Below are 15,592 nucleotides of genomic sequence, written 5' to 3'. Positions count from 1 at the left end.
GCGAGATGGTGGAAACGTCTTTGCGTCCAGACCTTGTGATGTGGTCTGCTGCATACAAGTTTGTCCTGATGGTGGAGCTCACAGTCCCATGGGAAGGAGGACATGAAGCTGCCCATGAGCGGAAGCGGGCCAAATATTCTGAACTGGCTGCAGAGTGCAGCGAGGCTGGTTTGAGGGCAGTCACATACCCTGTGGAGGTGGGGTGCCGGGGGTTTGTGGGCTCCTCAACCTCTCGTCTGCTCCGCGACATGGGTGTAACAGGCATAAGGCACCGGAAAGCCATGAAAGAGCTGGCAGAAGAGGCTGAAAGAGGCAGTTACTGGCTTTGGCTGAGAAGGAAGGCAAAGAGTTGTGGTCCAGTCTCCACCTAGGGCATCAGCAGGGGGTGGCATGTAGAAATCCCTGCCATCGCTCCGCCACCATGAGATGTACTGGGGTTAAAGGAGCGAAACATCCGTGACTGGTGGTCCCCAGCTGATGACCCATAAATGCCCTCTGTAGTGTTCCCCAACATGTACACCTTCGGTACGTCTCAATCTCATACGCACCGGTGGAGGTGCGACAGGCAGAAATGCCCAGCAGGTTTCACCATCTACCTGTATGTTAAACTTTAATATAATTACACGATTACTATATCAAAATAATACAATGAATATTTATCCAAAACTATTTAAATCTGAATTGTATCCAGACAAGCACATATGCAGTGTAAAGGATATGAGTTTACAAGATAAAGACGAGATTAATGAATATTAATTTGATTGCATGATTATTGATGTAAGAGAAGCCCTCGGCATTCACAAACCATGAATATGCATAATCATTTTTTTTTGTTCAAAAGCTCAGGATTTATTTGAAATGAGTATTTTGTAACTATACATACTTTTACTGTCACTTTTTGTTTTGCATAACAATTAATGTCATTTTACACACAAAAGGGAATTTTTTAAACCAACGAAAGCTTCATATAAAGAATAGCAACACATATAAAACGCTTTACCTTGTAAGTTGTTGCAATGAAATAATAGGCCTATATACAGAAATACAGCATGTAATGTAATTATGAAACATGCATTATTTATAAATGCATTATTGCACTCCACCAGTGTGTTCACGGGTCCTTGAACTCTGCGTCGAACATGATCTTCTGGATCTGCATTTTAACCGCGGCTCTTTTCTGTGGCGTCAGTCTTTTGAGGGCCGGGACGAAACTCAAGAGAAACAGCTCGTCCTCATCCAAGGCTTTCTGGACGCTCTTTAGAGGCTCGTTCTCTGAGAGCCGTATGTGTGTGTGATCCTCTGAGAGCCGTGTGTGTGTGTGATCCTCTGAGAGCCGTATGTGTGTGTGATCCTCTGAGAGCCGTGTGTGTGTGTGATCCTCCGGAGCCTCGGCTTCGCTGGGAATCTTCCTCTTCCGGATGGGATTGTCCAGGAACGAGAGGTTTTCTCTGTGTGGCCAGTAATGCAGGTCTTCCCTCTTCAGTTTGCACTGCACCACTGCAGGACAACAGTTTCAAACATATAATCTTCAAACAATTACAAAAATAGGCCTACTAAATATCCTAGAAATCATCTTTAAACAAGCCATAACATGCATTATATGCACAACAACATGCACGTTTAACAGTGATGGTTAACAGAGCAGATATAACGGTAACACTTTACAATAAGGTTCATTAGTTCCCTTTCGAACGGTAGTTATACGCTTTGGGGAAAACTTATTTTTCTCCGAATACTGAAGCCTTTTTGTATAATAACGCAGTGCTACTGCACAGCCATAACAGTGGGGAGACTACTCGCACACGATTGGCTGGTCAGATCTGGAAACGATCTGAAGAGAAAACGCAAAAGTGGCGTTGCGTTATCACTTTTTATTCTGCGTTTAGACGAGCGTTATCGGGGAAATCCGCGTGCATATGATGACGCAAAAGTGTGTGAAATTCGATGTAGTATGCACTCCAGGCGGCTAGGTGGCAATGTGAAGCACTGCGAAACAACAACACCAATATCTGAGAATATTTTGTACAACTGCTGAAAAGACTCTTGTACGTTTATCAGAGCTGCTATGGCAACTTGGAGGTCCGACGTATGGAAATAATCCGACATATTGGGGTTATTTTCCTGTAATGGCGCATTCCTGTGACGTAAACGCGTACGCGACGAGAGCCACAGTGAGCAGATTTGCGTTTTTACTGTTTAGATGGGAACATCTGGGAGGCGGGTTTCACTTTTTTGCGTTTTTAAGCCTCCAAAACGCCGTCGCCGTGTAAACGAAAGGCACATCCGATAAAATATTTTTACATTTTCAGCCAGAATCGTTCTCGTGTAAACAGGGCCTCAGTCGATAAGCATGAATCTATGGCGAAATCGAGTGTGTTTTATAAGCAGATGCCCCGCCCATTCTGTCTCACCGATTGGTGCGCGCAGTTACGCCGCTCTGCCATTGGTTCGTGCAGTTACCTGACCAGGCAATCGCGTGTGAGTAGTCTCTGCACTGTTATGGCTGTGCAGTAGCACTGCGTTATTATACAAAAAGGCTTCAGTATTCGGAGAAAAATTAGTTTCCCAAAAGCGTATAACTACGCAATACGACTGACCGTTCGAAAGGATTAATGTTCAACTAATAATGAACATTAGTTAACTACCTTAGTTAATAAGAACTAATAATGAAAAATACTTTTTCAGCATTTATTAATCTTAGTTAATATTAATTTCGACATTTACTAATACTTTATTAAAATCTTGTAAACGCCCTCGGAGTGGGAGGGGCTAGAGAGTAATATTCAGTTGGTAGTCATATACACGTCACTAGATGGGAGAGAATCTTACACAGTGTAGCTTTAACAAAGATTAACACTGTAACAAATGTATTGCTCATTGTTATTTCATGTTAGTTAATGTACATTAACTAATCTTAACTAATGAACCATATTTAAAGTGTTACCCATATTTAAATGTAATAAATTGTTTTAATGATTTGTATTTGAAATAAACCTTCCCCCCCCCCAAATAAAATATTACAGAGCCTAATATATCTGCGTCTTACTTGTGAATAATACTTCGCAGAATAATAACTATGTGTACGAAGGATTCTACAGTATAAATGTTTATTATCACTATAATAGTGCATGTAAAGAGATTTGACGCACTGACCGGAGAGCCCGACGGACGCGGCGATCTCTCTCCACGCGCCGACGCGTCGCTCTGAGCGCCGGTAACCGCGCAGCGACGCGTTGTAGAGCAGCGGGCGAGCGAACACGGTCTGGATCAGTTTCTCCTTCTCAGCCATTGAGTTTATTATTGAGTTTCTGCTGAGACGCTGCGCGTTTAGCGCGTATTTCCGGCGCGTCAGAAACGCGCGACTCACGCATCGCAATCGTCACAGTTCGCAATCGCATTAAAAGTGAATCAGGCTCTGATTACATAATTTTGATTATTCGTGATTGATCAGATCTGTCACGATAGAAACTGTCTGAGCTTGAAGATGATGGCAAGCCGTTTTGACTTCTATTCATTCCTAGATATGAATTCCTAATATCATACAATTAAAACTTTACTAGTTAGCATGCTTTTTCTTGATATCAGGAGTTAGATTTTTACTAGTAAAATGCCAATTCTTCATATGAACGATGACGTCACCACTCGCTGAAATAGGCTACGAATTCCAGATAACAAGAATTAAATTTGAACTAGTAAAAACTATAATTCTTGATATCTGTTGTTGTATTCTCACTTTTAAAATGTCACCGTAGTTTGCCATTTAAATTTAATAATTTAATTATGATTTCATAATTTCATCTTGAATTAGAATTCGTATTTTTGTGAGTGATGAATGATGTCATTGTTGATATCAAGAAATACGAGTTTTTTTTCACTAGTGGAAATCTAATTTTCCTGATATCAAGAATAAGCATTTAACTAGTGAAAATTGAATTGTTGATATGAAGAATCCTGGGAATTAATGAAAGTCAACACGGTTTGCCATATAGGCTCATGTTTGAGAATAAATAACATGTGAAAGAGTCAGTGTCAGTCTGAGGGACAATCATCACATTAGTTCAGGATATCCTCTTTAGATTAATTAATGGGAAGATTATTTTATGGTTAGCTATTATAAAACCTAATCATTATCATTAGAGAACGGTTCTAGAAACAACCTCCCTGCAACGCTCGTTCTAAGCTTAGTTATTGGTTACAAAAAAGAGCCAAATAGAAACGTTCTCTGTTTGCTGGTTGTATTTTTCCTTCTTATATTTGTGATATTTTTCTTGTGATATTTTTTCTTGTGTCAGCTGGAACATAAAACAACATTTCAGCCAAAAACCAAAATCTTTTTGTGTCAGGTACTGCAGAAAGGACACACTTTTAAAACTAACAAGTCTTGTAAAACTTGAAGAAGTGTAGGAAAATAAACGGGCTGAATATTAATATGCCATATTTGGCTCGGCGTTTAATTCCTGATCAAGACCTTTGACTGACGCTTGTGTTTCTATTTGTGACGCGACGCTCTGTTTAGCCCCGCCCACACTCAAATCTCATTGGTCAAAATCCCCGCCATGACGTCCCGCTTGCGCGGTAGAGGCGCGTGTCGCGCATTTTTGACGCGCCTGTGCAACAATTCCGGGAGCGCGTTCAGATCGACGCGTCTCAATAAACTCAATGGCCGTGACTGAGACACTGATCCAGAGCGTCTCCGGTTACCCGGTGCTCTACAACGCGTCGCTGCACGATTATCGCAGTTCCGAGCGGCGCGTGAACGCGTGGAGGGAGGTCGCCGCGTGCGTCGGGCTCTCCGGTCAGTGCGTCAACATCACGCGCGCTCGACACGCGTTTGACTTTGAAAAGTGTTTGTGTTCTGTTGATCTTGATGATTTACACATATATTTACAGCTGGAGACTCAACAAACTACAACGCGTCCGTTTCCGTTAAACTGCGCGTTGATTATTAAAGGGGCGTTTTTGATTTGACGCGTCGCTAGCGCTATAAATGATGGACAATATAATGAAGTTAACAGGGATTCATTTAGCGCGCGCTCTTGAGTTTCATATGTGTTGATTTATTAATATTTCCACCTTTTAAACCGTTTTCTGTAGATGTTTTTAAACGCGCGTCTTTTTGTTTGTTTTCTGAAGAACTTTGAGGTATAAAGTCTCTGATTTACTATAAGAGTGAAGATTTATGATACTGTACGATAAAAGAGACATTAAAACGCGTAACGCGGTTTATTATTGCAGTGATATTAATATATTATTGCTGTATACCCATTATGTGTCTTATACTTGTCCTATTTCTATTTTTTTTATTAGCTATGTATTGTATTTACATGGCAGCTTTATTCACTGAGGAAAAATCAAATCATTGTTAATAAGCTCTTCTGATTCTGATTTTCATATTATATAAAGGCTGATACAGAGAATGCATGTTAAGCGTTTTCTTTATAATGCGTTATATGGGAAATGCTTAAAATAAGCATGAAATCAAAACTGACTATTTTTATTTGTGCATGGACTATTGCAGTATTTATTATAAATTATTTATCTGACAACAATCCGTTCAATTCCAAATTAAGCCCCGCCTACATTTATTCTTATTGTTGATTTGTTTCACTCGGATTTTCGTCACTATCGGAGAAAACACCAGTTTCATCTCGACTTTAATGTTCAATAGTTTTATTCATATTCTCTGTATCTGCCTGTATATAATATGCATCATGAATAACTGAATTTGATCGTTTAATATCAATGTGTTTAATGCATTAAGCCACGTTAAGCATTTTAACGGCTTTTTATGGAGAAGAACTTTATAAAGTAAAAAATAGTGTTTCGAGTGCGATTCAAACCCTGACGCTCAAGATAATTAATTGGTTTGAGTAGGACAAACTTAAATGAAACTAATTAGTTCAGTCAAATGAACTTTTATGAGTATTTAGCACTTTCTTTTTCTTTGTAGTTCACAGAACTGATATATTTTAAGTAAACTGAACTGTTTCATTGTTTTGAGTTTTATGAAATTATTTATTTTAATTTAGACAAACTTAAGTTTAACTGAAACGGCTGGGATGTCTATTTCCCAGCATGCTTTGCCGATGGTACTCGAAAGGGAGAGTAAATGCTCAAATTAAGTGTGATATAATGTTGTGATTGTGCAAGATTAATGTTAAGTGGCAGATTTAGTAGCGATTAATGTTTTGTTATGCTAATTTAGAATAATATCTGTTAATGTTGGTTTGAGGACAGTTACCATCATGGTGACGAGTGGTGCATGAGCTTTATATTGCTGAGCTTTAAGAGCTAATGCTAATGTATAACATGCTAATGTTAATGTTAATAAATTAGTATGTTAGCAAACAAGCTTTTTAAAGCTCGCTAAGTTTATATTAATGATAGTGATCACAATAAGGGTGATTCATTCATTTAAATTAAAACTTTCATGTAGTGTACTCAAACGTTTCAAGTTAAGAACAATTAAAATGTATAAGTACATAATAAAAATCTGCTAGTTCTGCTTAAACTGAATTTCAACTGATTGCCTGTCGGTTCAGATCCGGCCCACATGTGGATCCAGGCGTTACAGATGTTGCCGGATCTGAGCGACAGCATGTTTCCCCGCTGCAGTGGTGTGTGTGTGTGTGTGTTTAACGCTGTTCTCCTGCTGCAGTGGTGTGTGTGTGTGTGTGTGTGTTTAACGCTGTTCTCCCGCTGCAGTGGTGTGTGTGTGTGTGTGTGTGTGTGTGTGTGTTTAACGCTGTTCTCCTGCTGCAGTGTTGTGTGTGTGTGTGTGTGTGTGTGTGTGTTTAACGCTGTTCTCCCGCTGCAGTGGTGTGTGTGTGTGTGTGTTTAACGCTGTTCTCCCGCTGCAGTGGTGTGTGTGTGTGTGTGTGTGTTTAACGCTGTTCTCCCGCTGCAGTGGTGTGTGTGTGTGTGTGTTTAACGCTGTTCTCCCGCTGCAGTGGTGTGTGTGTGTGTGTGTTTAACGCTGTTCTCCCGCTTCAGTGGTGTGTGTGTGTGTGTGTTTAACGCTGTTCTCCCGCTTCAGTGGTGTGTGTGTGTGTGTGTTTAACGCTGTTCTCCCACTGCAGTGGTGTGTGTGTGTGTGTGTGTGTGTGTGTTTAACGCTGTTCTCCCGCTGCAGTGGTGTGTGTGTGTGTGTGTGTGTGTGTGTTTAACGCTGTTCTCCCGCTTCAGTGGTGTGTGTGTGTGTGTGTGTGTGTGTGTGTGTGTGTGTTTAACGCTGTTCTCCCACTGCAGTGGTGTGTGTGTGTGTTTAATGCTGTTCTCCCGCTGCAGTGGTGTGTGTGTGTGTTTAATGCTGTTCTCCCACTGCAGTGGTGTGTGTGTGTGTTTAATGCTGTTCTCCCACTGCAGTGGTGTGTGTGTGTGTTTAATGCTGTTCTCCCACTGCAGTGGTGTGTGTGTGTGTTTAATGCTGTTCTCCCGCTGCAGTGGTGTGTGTGTGTGTTTAATGCTGTTCTCCCGCTGCAGTGGTGTGTGTGTGTGTTTAATGCTGTTCTCCCGCTGCAGTGGTGTGTGTGTGTGTTTAATGCTGTTCTCCCACTGCAGTGGTGTGTGTGTGTGTTTAATGCTGTTCTCCCGCTGCAGTGGTGTGTGTGTGTGTGTGTGTGTGTGTGTGTATGTGTTTAACGCTGTTCTCCCGCTGCAGTGGTGTGTGTGTGTGTGTGTGTTTAACGCTGTTCTCCCGCTTCAGTGGTGTGTGTGTGTGTGTGTGTTTAACGCTGTTCTCCCGCTGCAGTGGTGTGTGTGTGTGTGTTTAACGCGGTTCTCCCGCTGCAGTGGTGTGTGTGTGTGTGTGTGTGTGTTTAACGCTGTTCTCCCGCTGCAGTGGTGTGTGTGTGTGTTTAACGCTGTTCTCCCGCTTCAGTGGTGTGTGTGTGTGTGTGTGTTTAACGCTGTTCTCCCGCTGCAGTGGTGTGTGTGTGTGTGTGTGTGTGTGTTTAACGCTGTTCTCCCGCTGCAGTGGTGTGTGTGTGTGTGTGTTTAACGCGGTTCTCCCGCTGCAGTGGTGTGTGTGTGTGTGTGTGTGTTTAACGCTGTTCTCCCGCTGCAGTGGTGTGTGTGTGTGTGTGTGTTTAACGCTGTTCTCCCGCTGCAGTGGTGTGTGTGTGTGTTTAACGCTGTTCTCCCGCTGCAGTGGTGTGTGTGTGTGTGTGTGTGTGTGTGTATGTGTGTGTGTTTAACGCTGTTCTCCCGCTGCAGTGGTGTGTGTGTGTGTGTGTTTAACGCTGTTCTCCCGCTGCAGTGGTGTGTGTGTGTGTGTGTGTTTAACGCTGTTCTCCCGCTGCAGTGGTGTGTGTGTGTGTGTGTTTAACGCTGTTCTCCCGCTGCAGTGGTGTGTGTGTGTGTGTGTGTTTAACGCTGTTCTCCCGCTGCAGTGGTGTGTGTGTGTGTGTGTGTGTTTAACGCTGTTCTCCCGCTGCAGTGGTGTGTGTGTGTGTGTGTGTTTAACGCTGTTCTCCCGCTGCAGTGGTGTGTGTGTGTGTGTGTGTGTGTGTTTAACGCTGTTCTCCCGCTGCAGTGGTGTGTGTGTGTGTGTGTGTGTTTAACGCTGTTCTCCCGCTGCAGTGGTGTGTGTGTGAGTGTGTGTTTAACGCTGTTCTCCCGCTGCAGTGGTGTGTGTGTGTGTGTGTGTGTTTAACGCTGTTCTCCCGCTGCAGTGGTGTGTGTGTGTGTGTGTGTGTGTGTGTTTAACGCTGTTCTCCTGCTGCAGTGTTGTGTGTGTGTGTGTGTGTGTGTGTGTGTTTAACGCTGTTCTCCCGCTGCAGTGGTGTGTGTGTGTGTGTGTTTAACGCTGTTCTCCCGCTGCAGTGGTGTGTGTGTGTGTGTGTGTGTGTGTGTTTAACGCTGTTCTCCCGCTGCAGTGGTGTGTGTGTGTTTAACGCTGTTCTCCCGCTGCAGTGGTGTGTGTGTGTGTGTGTTTAACGCTGTTCTCCCGCTTCAGTGGTGTGTGTGTGTGTGTGTTTAACGCTGTTCTCCCGCTTCAGTGGTGTGTGTGTGTGTGTGTTTAACGCTGTTCTCCCACTGCAGTGGTGTGTGTGTGTGTGTGTGTGTGTGTGTTTAACGCTGTTCTCCCGCTGCAGTGGTGTGTGTGTGTGTGTGTGTGTGTGTGTTTAACGCTGTTCTCCCGCTTCAGTGGTGTGTGTGTGTGTGTGTGTGTGTTTAACGCTGTTCTCCCACTGCAGTGGTGTGTGTGTGTGTTTAATGCTGTTCTCCCGCTGCAGTGGTGTGTGTGTGTGTTTAATGCTGTTCTCCCACTGCAGTGGTGTGTGTGTGTGTTTAATGCTGTTCTCCCACTGCAGTGGTGTGTGTGTGTGTTTAATGCTGTTCTCCCACTGCAGTGGTGTGTGTGTGTGTTTAATGCTGTTCTCCCGCTGCAGTGGTGTGTGTGTGTGTTTAATGCTGTTCTCCCGCTGCAGTGGTGTGTGTGTGTGTTTAATGCTGTTCTCCCGCTGCAGTGGTGTGTGTGTGTGTTTAATGCTGTTCTCCCACTGCAGTGGTGTGTGTGTGTGTTTAATGCTGTTCTCCCGCTGCAGTGGTGTGTGTGTGTGTGTGTGTGTGTGTGTGTATGTGTTTAACGCTGTTCTCCCGCTGCAGTGGTGTGTGTGTGTGTTTAACGCTGTTCTCCCGCTTCAGTGGTGTGTGTGTGTTTAACGCTGTTCTCCCGCTGCAGTGGTGTGTGTGTGTGTGTGTGTGTTTAACGCGGTTCTCCCGCTGCAGTGGTGTGTGTGTGTGTGTGTGTGTGTTTAACGCTGTTCTCCCGCTGCAGTGGTGTGTGTGTGTGTGTGTGTTTAACGCTGTTCTCCCGCTTCAGTGGTGTGTGTGTGTGTGTGTGTTTAACGCTGTTCTCCCGCTGCAGTGGTGTGTGTGTGTGTGTGTGTGTTTAACGCTGTTCTCCCGCTGCAGTGGTGTGTGTGTGTGTGTGTGTGTGTGTGTTTAACGCGGTTCTCCCGCTGCAGTGGTGTGTGTGTGTGTGTGTTTAACGCTGTTCTCCCGCTGCAGTGGTGTGTGTGTGTGTGTGTGTTTAACGCTGTTCTCCCGCTGCAGTGGTGTGTGTGTGTGTTTAACGCTGTTCTCCCGCTGCAGTGGTGTGTGTGTGTGTGTGTGTGTGTGTGTATGTGTGTGTGTTTAACGCTGTTCTCCCGCTGCAGTGGTGTGTGTGTGTGTGTGTTTAACGCTGTTCTCCCGCTGCAGTGGTGTGTGTGTGTGTGTGTGTTTAACGCTGTTCTCCCGCTGCAGTGGTGTGTGTGTGTGTGTGTTTAACGCTGTTCTCCCGCTGCAGTGGTGTGTGTGTGTGTGTGTGTTTAACGCTGTTCTCCCGCTGCAGTGGTGTGTGTGTGTGTGTGTGTGTTTAACGCTGTTCTCCCGCTGCAGTGGTGTGTGTGTGTGTGTGTGTTTAACGCTGTTCTCCCGCTGCAGTGGTGTGTGTGTGTGTGTGTGTGTGTGTTTAACGCTGTTCTCCCGCTGCAGTGGTGTGTGTGTGTGTGTGTGTGTTTAACGCTGTTCTCCCGCTGCAGTGGTGTGTGTGTGAGTGTGTGTTTAACGCTGTTCTCCCGCTGCAGTGGTGTGTGTGTGTGTGTGTGTGTTTAACGCTGTTCTCCCGCTGCAGTGGTGTGTGTGTGTGTGTGTGTTTAACGCTGTTCTCCCGCTGCAGTGGTGAGTGTGTGTGTGTGTGTGTTTAACGCTGTTCTCCCGTTGCAGTGGTGTGTGTGTGTGTGTGTGTGTTTAACGCTGTTCTCCCGCTGCAGTGGTGTGTGTGTGTGTGTGTTTAACGCTGTTCTCCCGCTGCAGTGGTGTATGTGTGTGTGTGTGTGTGTGTGTGTTTAACGCTGTTCTCCCGCTGCAGTGGTGTGTGTGTGTGTGTGTGTGTTTAACGCTGTTCTCCCGCTGCAGTGGTGTGTGTGTGTGTGTGTTTAACGCTGTTCTCCCGCTGCAGTGGTGTATGTGTGTGTGTGTGTTTAACGCTGTTCTCCCGCTGCAGTGGTGTGTGTGTGTGTGTGTGTTTAACGCTGTTCTCCCGCTGCAGTGGTGTGTGTGTTTAACGCTGTTCTCCCGCTGCAGTGGTGTATGTGTGTGTGTGTGTAAAAACGCTGTTCTCCCGCTGCAGTGGTGTGTGTGTGTGTGTGTGTGTTTAACGCTGTTCTCCCGCTGCAGTGGTGTGTGTGTGTGTGTTTAACGCTGTTCTCCCGCTGCAGTGGTGTGTGTGTGTGTGTGTGTGTGTTTAACGCTGTTCTCCCGCTGCAGTGGTGTGTGTGTGTGTGTGTGTGTTTAACGCGGTTCTCCCGCTGCAGTGGTGTGTGTGTGTGTGTGTGTGTGTTTAACGCTGTTCTCCCGCTGCAGTGGTGTGTGTGTGTGTGTGTGTTTAACGCTGTTCTCCCGCTTCAGTGGTGTGTGTGTGTGTGTGTGTTTAACGCTGTTCTCCCGCTGCAGTGGTGTGTGTGTGTGTGTGTGTGTGTGTTTAACGCTGTTCTCCCGCTGCAGTGGTGTGTGTGTGTGTGTGTGTGTGTGTGTTTAACGCGGTTCTCCCGCTGCAGTGGTGTGTGTGTGTGTGTGTGTGTTTAACGCTGTTCTCCCGCTGCAGTGGTGTGTGTGTGTGTGTGTGTGTGTTTAACGCTGTTCTCCCGCTGCAGTGGTGTGTGTGTGTGTTTAACGCTGTTCTCCCGCTGCAGTGGTGTGTGTGTGTGTGTGTGTGTGTGTGTATGTGTGTGTGTTTAACGCTGTTCTCCCGCTGCAGTGGTGTGTGTGTGTGTGTGTTTAACGCTGTTCTCCCGCTGCAGTGGTGTGTGTGTGTGTGTGTGTTTAACGCTGTTCTCCCGCTGCAGTGGTGTGTGTGTGTGTGTGTTTAACGCTGTTCTCCCGCTGCAGTGGTGTGTGTGTGTGTGTGTGTTTAACGCTGTTCTCCCGCTGCAGTGGTGTGTGTGTGTGTGTGTGTGTTTAACGCTGTTCTCCCGCTGCAGTGGTGTGTGTGTGTGTGTGTGTTTAACGCTGTTCTCCCGCTGCAGTGGTGTGTGTGTGTGTGTGTGTGTGTTTAACGCTGTTCTCCCGCTGCAGTGGTGTGTGTGTGTGTGTGTGTGTTTAACGCTGTTCTCCCGCTGCAGTGGTGTGTGTGTGAGTGTGTGTTTAACGCTGTTTTCCCGCTGCAGTGGTGTGTGTGTGTGTGTGTGTGTTTAACGCTGTTCTCCCGCTGCAGTGGTGTGTGTGTGTGTGTGTGTTTAACGCTGTTCTCCCGCTGCAGTGGTGAGTGTGTGTGTGTGTGTGTTTAACGCTGTTCTCCCGTTGCAGTGGTGTGTGTGTGTGTGTGTGTGTTTAACGCTGTTCTCCCGCTGCAGTGGTGTGTGTGTGTGTGTGTTTAACGCTGTTCTCCCGCTGCAGTGGTGTATGTGTGTGTGTGTGTGTGTGTGTGTTTAACGCTGTTCTCCCGCTGCAGTGGTGTGTGTGTGTGTGTGTGTGTTTAACGCTGTTCTCCCGCTGCAGTGGTGTGTGTGTGTGTGTGTTTAACGCTGTTCTCCCGCTGCAGTGGTGTATGTGTGTGTGTGTGTTTAACGCTGTTCTCCCGCTGCAGTGGTGTGTGTGTGTGTGTGTGTTTAACGCTGTTCTCCCGCTGCAGTGGTGTGTGTGTTTAACGCTGTTCTCCCGCTGCAGTGGTGTATGTGTGTGTGTGTGTAAAAACGCTGTTCTCCCGCTGCAGTGGTGTGTGTGTGTGTGTGTGTTTAACGCTGTTCTCCCGCTGCAGTGGTGTGTGTGTGTGTGTTTAACGCTGTTCTCCCGCTGCAGTGGTGTGTGTGTGTGTGTGTGTGTTTAACGCTGTTCTCCCGCTGCAGTGGTGTGTGTGTGTGTGTTTAACGATATTCTCCCGCTGCAGTGGTGTGTGTGTGTGTGTGTTTAACGCTGTTCTCCCGCTGCAGTGGTGTGTGTGTGTGTGTTTAACGCTGTTCTCCCGCTGCAGTGGTGTGTGTGTGTTTAACGCTGTTCTCCCGCTGCAGTGGTGTGTGTGTGTGTGTGTTTAACGCTGTTCTTCCGCTGCAGTGGTGTGTGTGTGTGTGTGTTTAACGCTGTTCTCCCGCTGCAGTGGTGTGTGTGTGTGTGTTTAACGCTGTTCTCCCGCTGCAGTGGTGTGTGTGTGTGTGTTTAACGCTGTTCTCCCGCTGCAGTGGTCTATGTGTGTGTGTGTGTGTTTAACGCTGTTCTCCCGCTGCAGTGGTGTGTGTGTGTGTGTGTTTAACGCTGTTCTCCCGCTGCAGTGGTGTATGTGTGTGTGTGTGTGTTTAACGCTGTTCTCCCGCTGCAGTGGTGTGTGTGTGTGTGTGTGTTTAACGCTGTTCTCCCGCTGCAGTGGTGTATGTGTGTGTGTGTGTGTTTAACGCTGTTCTCCCGCTGCAGTGGTGTATGTGTGTGTGTGTGTGTGTTTAACGCTGTTCTCCCGCTGCAGTGGTGTATGTGTGTGTGTGTGTGTGTGTGTTTAACGCTGTTCTCCCACTGCAGTGGTGTATGTGTGTGTGTGTGTGTTTAACGCTGTTCTCCCGCTGCAGTGGTGGAGTGTAAGAGAAGATGGAAGACTATCAGGGATCGCTACATCCGAGAGCGGAGACTCTGCAAGCTGAAGAGAGAAGAAGGAGGCCGGCGCCTGCATTACTGGCCACACAGAGAAAGCCTCTCGTTCCTGGACAATCACATCCGGAAGAGGAAGATTCCCAGTGGAGCCGAGGCTCCGGAGGATCCGGATGACGGCGACGGAAGCGTTCGCGATTCTCCCGAGGAGTCGCTCGACGAGTCCAGCGGCGGAGACTCAAAGTCCAGCCTGGGAAACAGAGCAAAGCGTGACGGCAGGTTCGAGCCCAAGCATCCGCTCAAAGCGGCGGTCCCGCTCAATCCCATAATGCCCCTGTCTATCGTGGCTCAGCTCAAACCCCTGCAACACATGAGGCCGCTGGTGTCCGGTCCTCCTCCGGGCCTGAAGGGGGCGCCGGCGTCCGGTTCATCAGCGCAGAGCTCAGAGGATCACACACACATACGGCTCTCAGAGAACAAGCCTCTAAAGAGCGTCCAGAAAGCCTTGGATGAGGACGAGCTGTTTCTCTTGAGTTTCGTCCCGGCCCTCAAAAGACTGACGCCACAGAAAAGAGCCGCGGTTAAAATGCAGATCCAGAAGATCATGTTCGACGCAGAGTTCAAGGACCCGTGAACACACTGGTGTCGGACTCAATACAGTACATCAGAGCCCGGAAACATCTGACTGGCAATTACAGTTCACATTCTGACTTAAGTTGTAAAAATTTATTTGACTCGAGTCAAATATCACAGTCAAAATTATGATAAAAAGTAAAAATTCGGACCTAAGACGTAAAAAAGTCGAAACTGACTTGAGTCAAAATTGCGACTAAAAGTTGGACTTATGACATTATGGTTGAAATTATGAGTCAAAATTCTGAATTAAGTTGTAAAAGGTCAATTGAGATAAGTCAAATATGACAGTTGAAATTACGATATAAAGTCAAAATTATGACTTAAGACATAAAAAAAGTCAAAACTGACTTGAGTCAAAAAAGTCAGTTCAACTTTTTCCAGAGTTCAAGGAGCCGTGAACACACTGGTGTCGGACTCAATACTTCACATCAGAGCCCGCAAACATCTGACTGGCAATTAACACATTATAGTTGAAATTATGACTGTCAAAATTCTGACTTAAGACGTAAAAAGTAAATTGACCCAATACAAATATGACAGTTGAAATTACAAGTCAAAATTATGATTTAAATAAAAATTATGATATTGTCAAAATTATGACCTAAGAAGTAAAAAAGTCAAATCTGACTTGTGTCAAAATTTGCGACAAAAAGTTGGAATTCTGACATTATGGTTGAAATTATGACTGTAAAATTCTGACAAGTCAGACAGAAGTCAAATTTTGATATAGTCAAAATTATTCTTCCTGAAGACATAAAAAGACACAATTATGTAAAAATTTTTTTTTAAATTAAGATATAATTAAGTCATAAAGAGTTATAATTATGACAGAATTTTGACTGTCATAATTTCAACTGACTTAAGAAAAGTGGAAATTGACAAATATGACCGTTGAAATTATATAATTAAATAAAAAAAATTATAATCAAAATATAAAAAAGTTATAATTCTGATTTAAAGGCACACTATGCAAGAATTTTACCTTAATATAACAGCTTCAAAGTCATGTCGGTGGTAAACAAACTCATATTAGGGCGAATCATCCTGGTAGTAAAGGGGGGGGGGGGTGCGGGAAAAAACAGCAACGCAAGTTTGAGAGGAGTGACCCCGACAAATCTCGCGAGAATCACGAAAGGCTTTACGGCAATGACGTCACACACATCAACAACAACATGAAGCACGAAGACACTTGCGCGCATTTCAGACGTGATACTCGAGTCGAAGATGGAAAAAGCAAAGAAAACGCGGTCGGGAGAGACTGGGAAAAGGAAAAGAGAATCTGACCGCGTGAGGAACCGGACACGAGTCCCACTCGCTCGGGCATTTACTCGTTGGCGCGAGCTAAACAGCAGCACTGGATGCAATATGGCGGCAAAACAATGGCAATAATAACCGA

At 45.5% G+C, this 15,592-nt stretch overlaps 2 protein-coding genes across 2 annotated transcripts; one reads left to right on the top strand and one right to left on the bottom strand.

Annotated features, from left to right (window-relative positions):
• Positions 1 to 866: 866 nt before the first annotated feature.
• On the bottom strand, positions 867 to 3,335 carry LOC143731194 (uncharacterized). Its single transcript, XM_077221873.1, has 2 exons — positions 3,154 to 3,335; positions 867 to 1,497 (listed from the first exon to the last, which is right to left on the bottom strand). The coding sequence occupies exons 1-2, from the start codon at positions 3,287 to 3,289 to the stop codon at positions 1,112 to 1,114; spliced, it is 522 nt and encodes a 173-aa protein (XP_077077988.1). The 5' UTR covers positions 3,290 to 3,335; the 3' UTR covers positions 867 to 1,111.
• Positions 3,336 to 4,580: 1,245 nt separating this feature from the next.
• Positions 4,581 to 15,085, top strand: LOC143731187 (uncharacterized). Its single transcript, XM_077221859.1, has 2 exons — positions 4,581 to 4,795; positions 13,542 to 15,085. Exons 1-2 carry the CDS (start codon positions 4,660 to 4,662, stop codon positions 14,192 to 14,194), a joined length of 789 nt encoding a protein of 262 aa, XP_077077974.1. The 5' UTR covers positions 4,581 to 4,659; the 3' UTR covers positions 14,195 to 15,085.
• Positions 15,086 to 15,592: the final 507 nt, after the last annotated feature.

The sequence above is a fragment of the Siphateles boraxobius genome, unplaced genomic scaffold (assembly GCF_051911475.1).
Source record: "Siphateles boraxobius isolate OS27281-9 unplaced genomic scaffold, OSU_SipBor_1 120, whole genome shotgun sequence".
Lineage (NCBI taxonomy): Eukaryota > Metazoa > Chordata > Actinopteri > Cypriniformes > Leuciscidae > Siphateles > Siphateles boraxobius.
The sequence above is the reverse complement of the archived record's forward strand: the minus strand, read 5'-3'. Positions and strand labels throughout refer to the sequence as shown.

Bases quoted from the DNA above. Each gene is read 5' to 3' on its own strand.
- LOC143731194 (XM_077221873.1), bottom strand. From the start codon at position 3,289: ATGGCTGAGAAGGAGAAACTGATCCAGACCGTGTTCGCTCGCCCGCTG. The intron at 1,498-3,153 runs GTCAGTGCGTCA...GTTGTCCTGCAG, and splicing joins CGCGTCCGTCGGGCTCTCCG to TGGTGCAGTGCAAACTGAAG.
- LOC143731187 (XM_077221859.1), top strand. From the start codon at position 4,660: ATGGCCGTGACTGAGACACTGATCCAGAGCGTCTCCGGTTACCCGGTG. The intron at 4,796-13,541 runs GTCAGTGCGTCA...CTCCCGCTGCAG, and splicing joins CGCGTGCGTCGGGCTCTCCG to TGGTGGAGTGTAAGAGAAGA.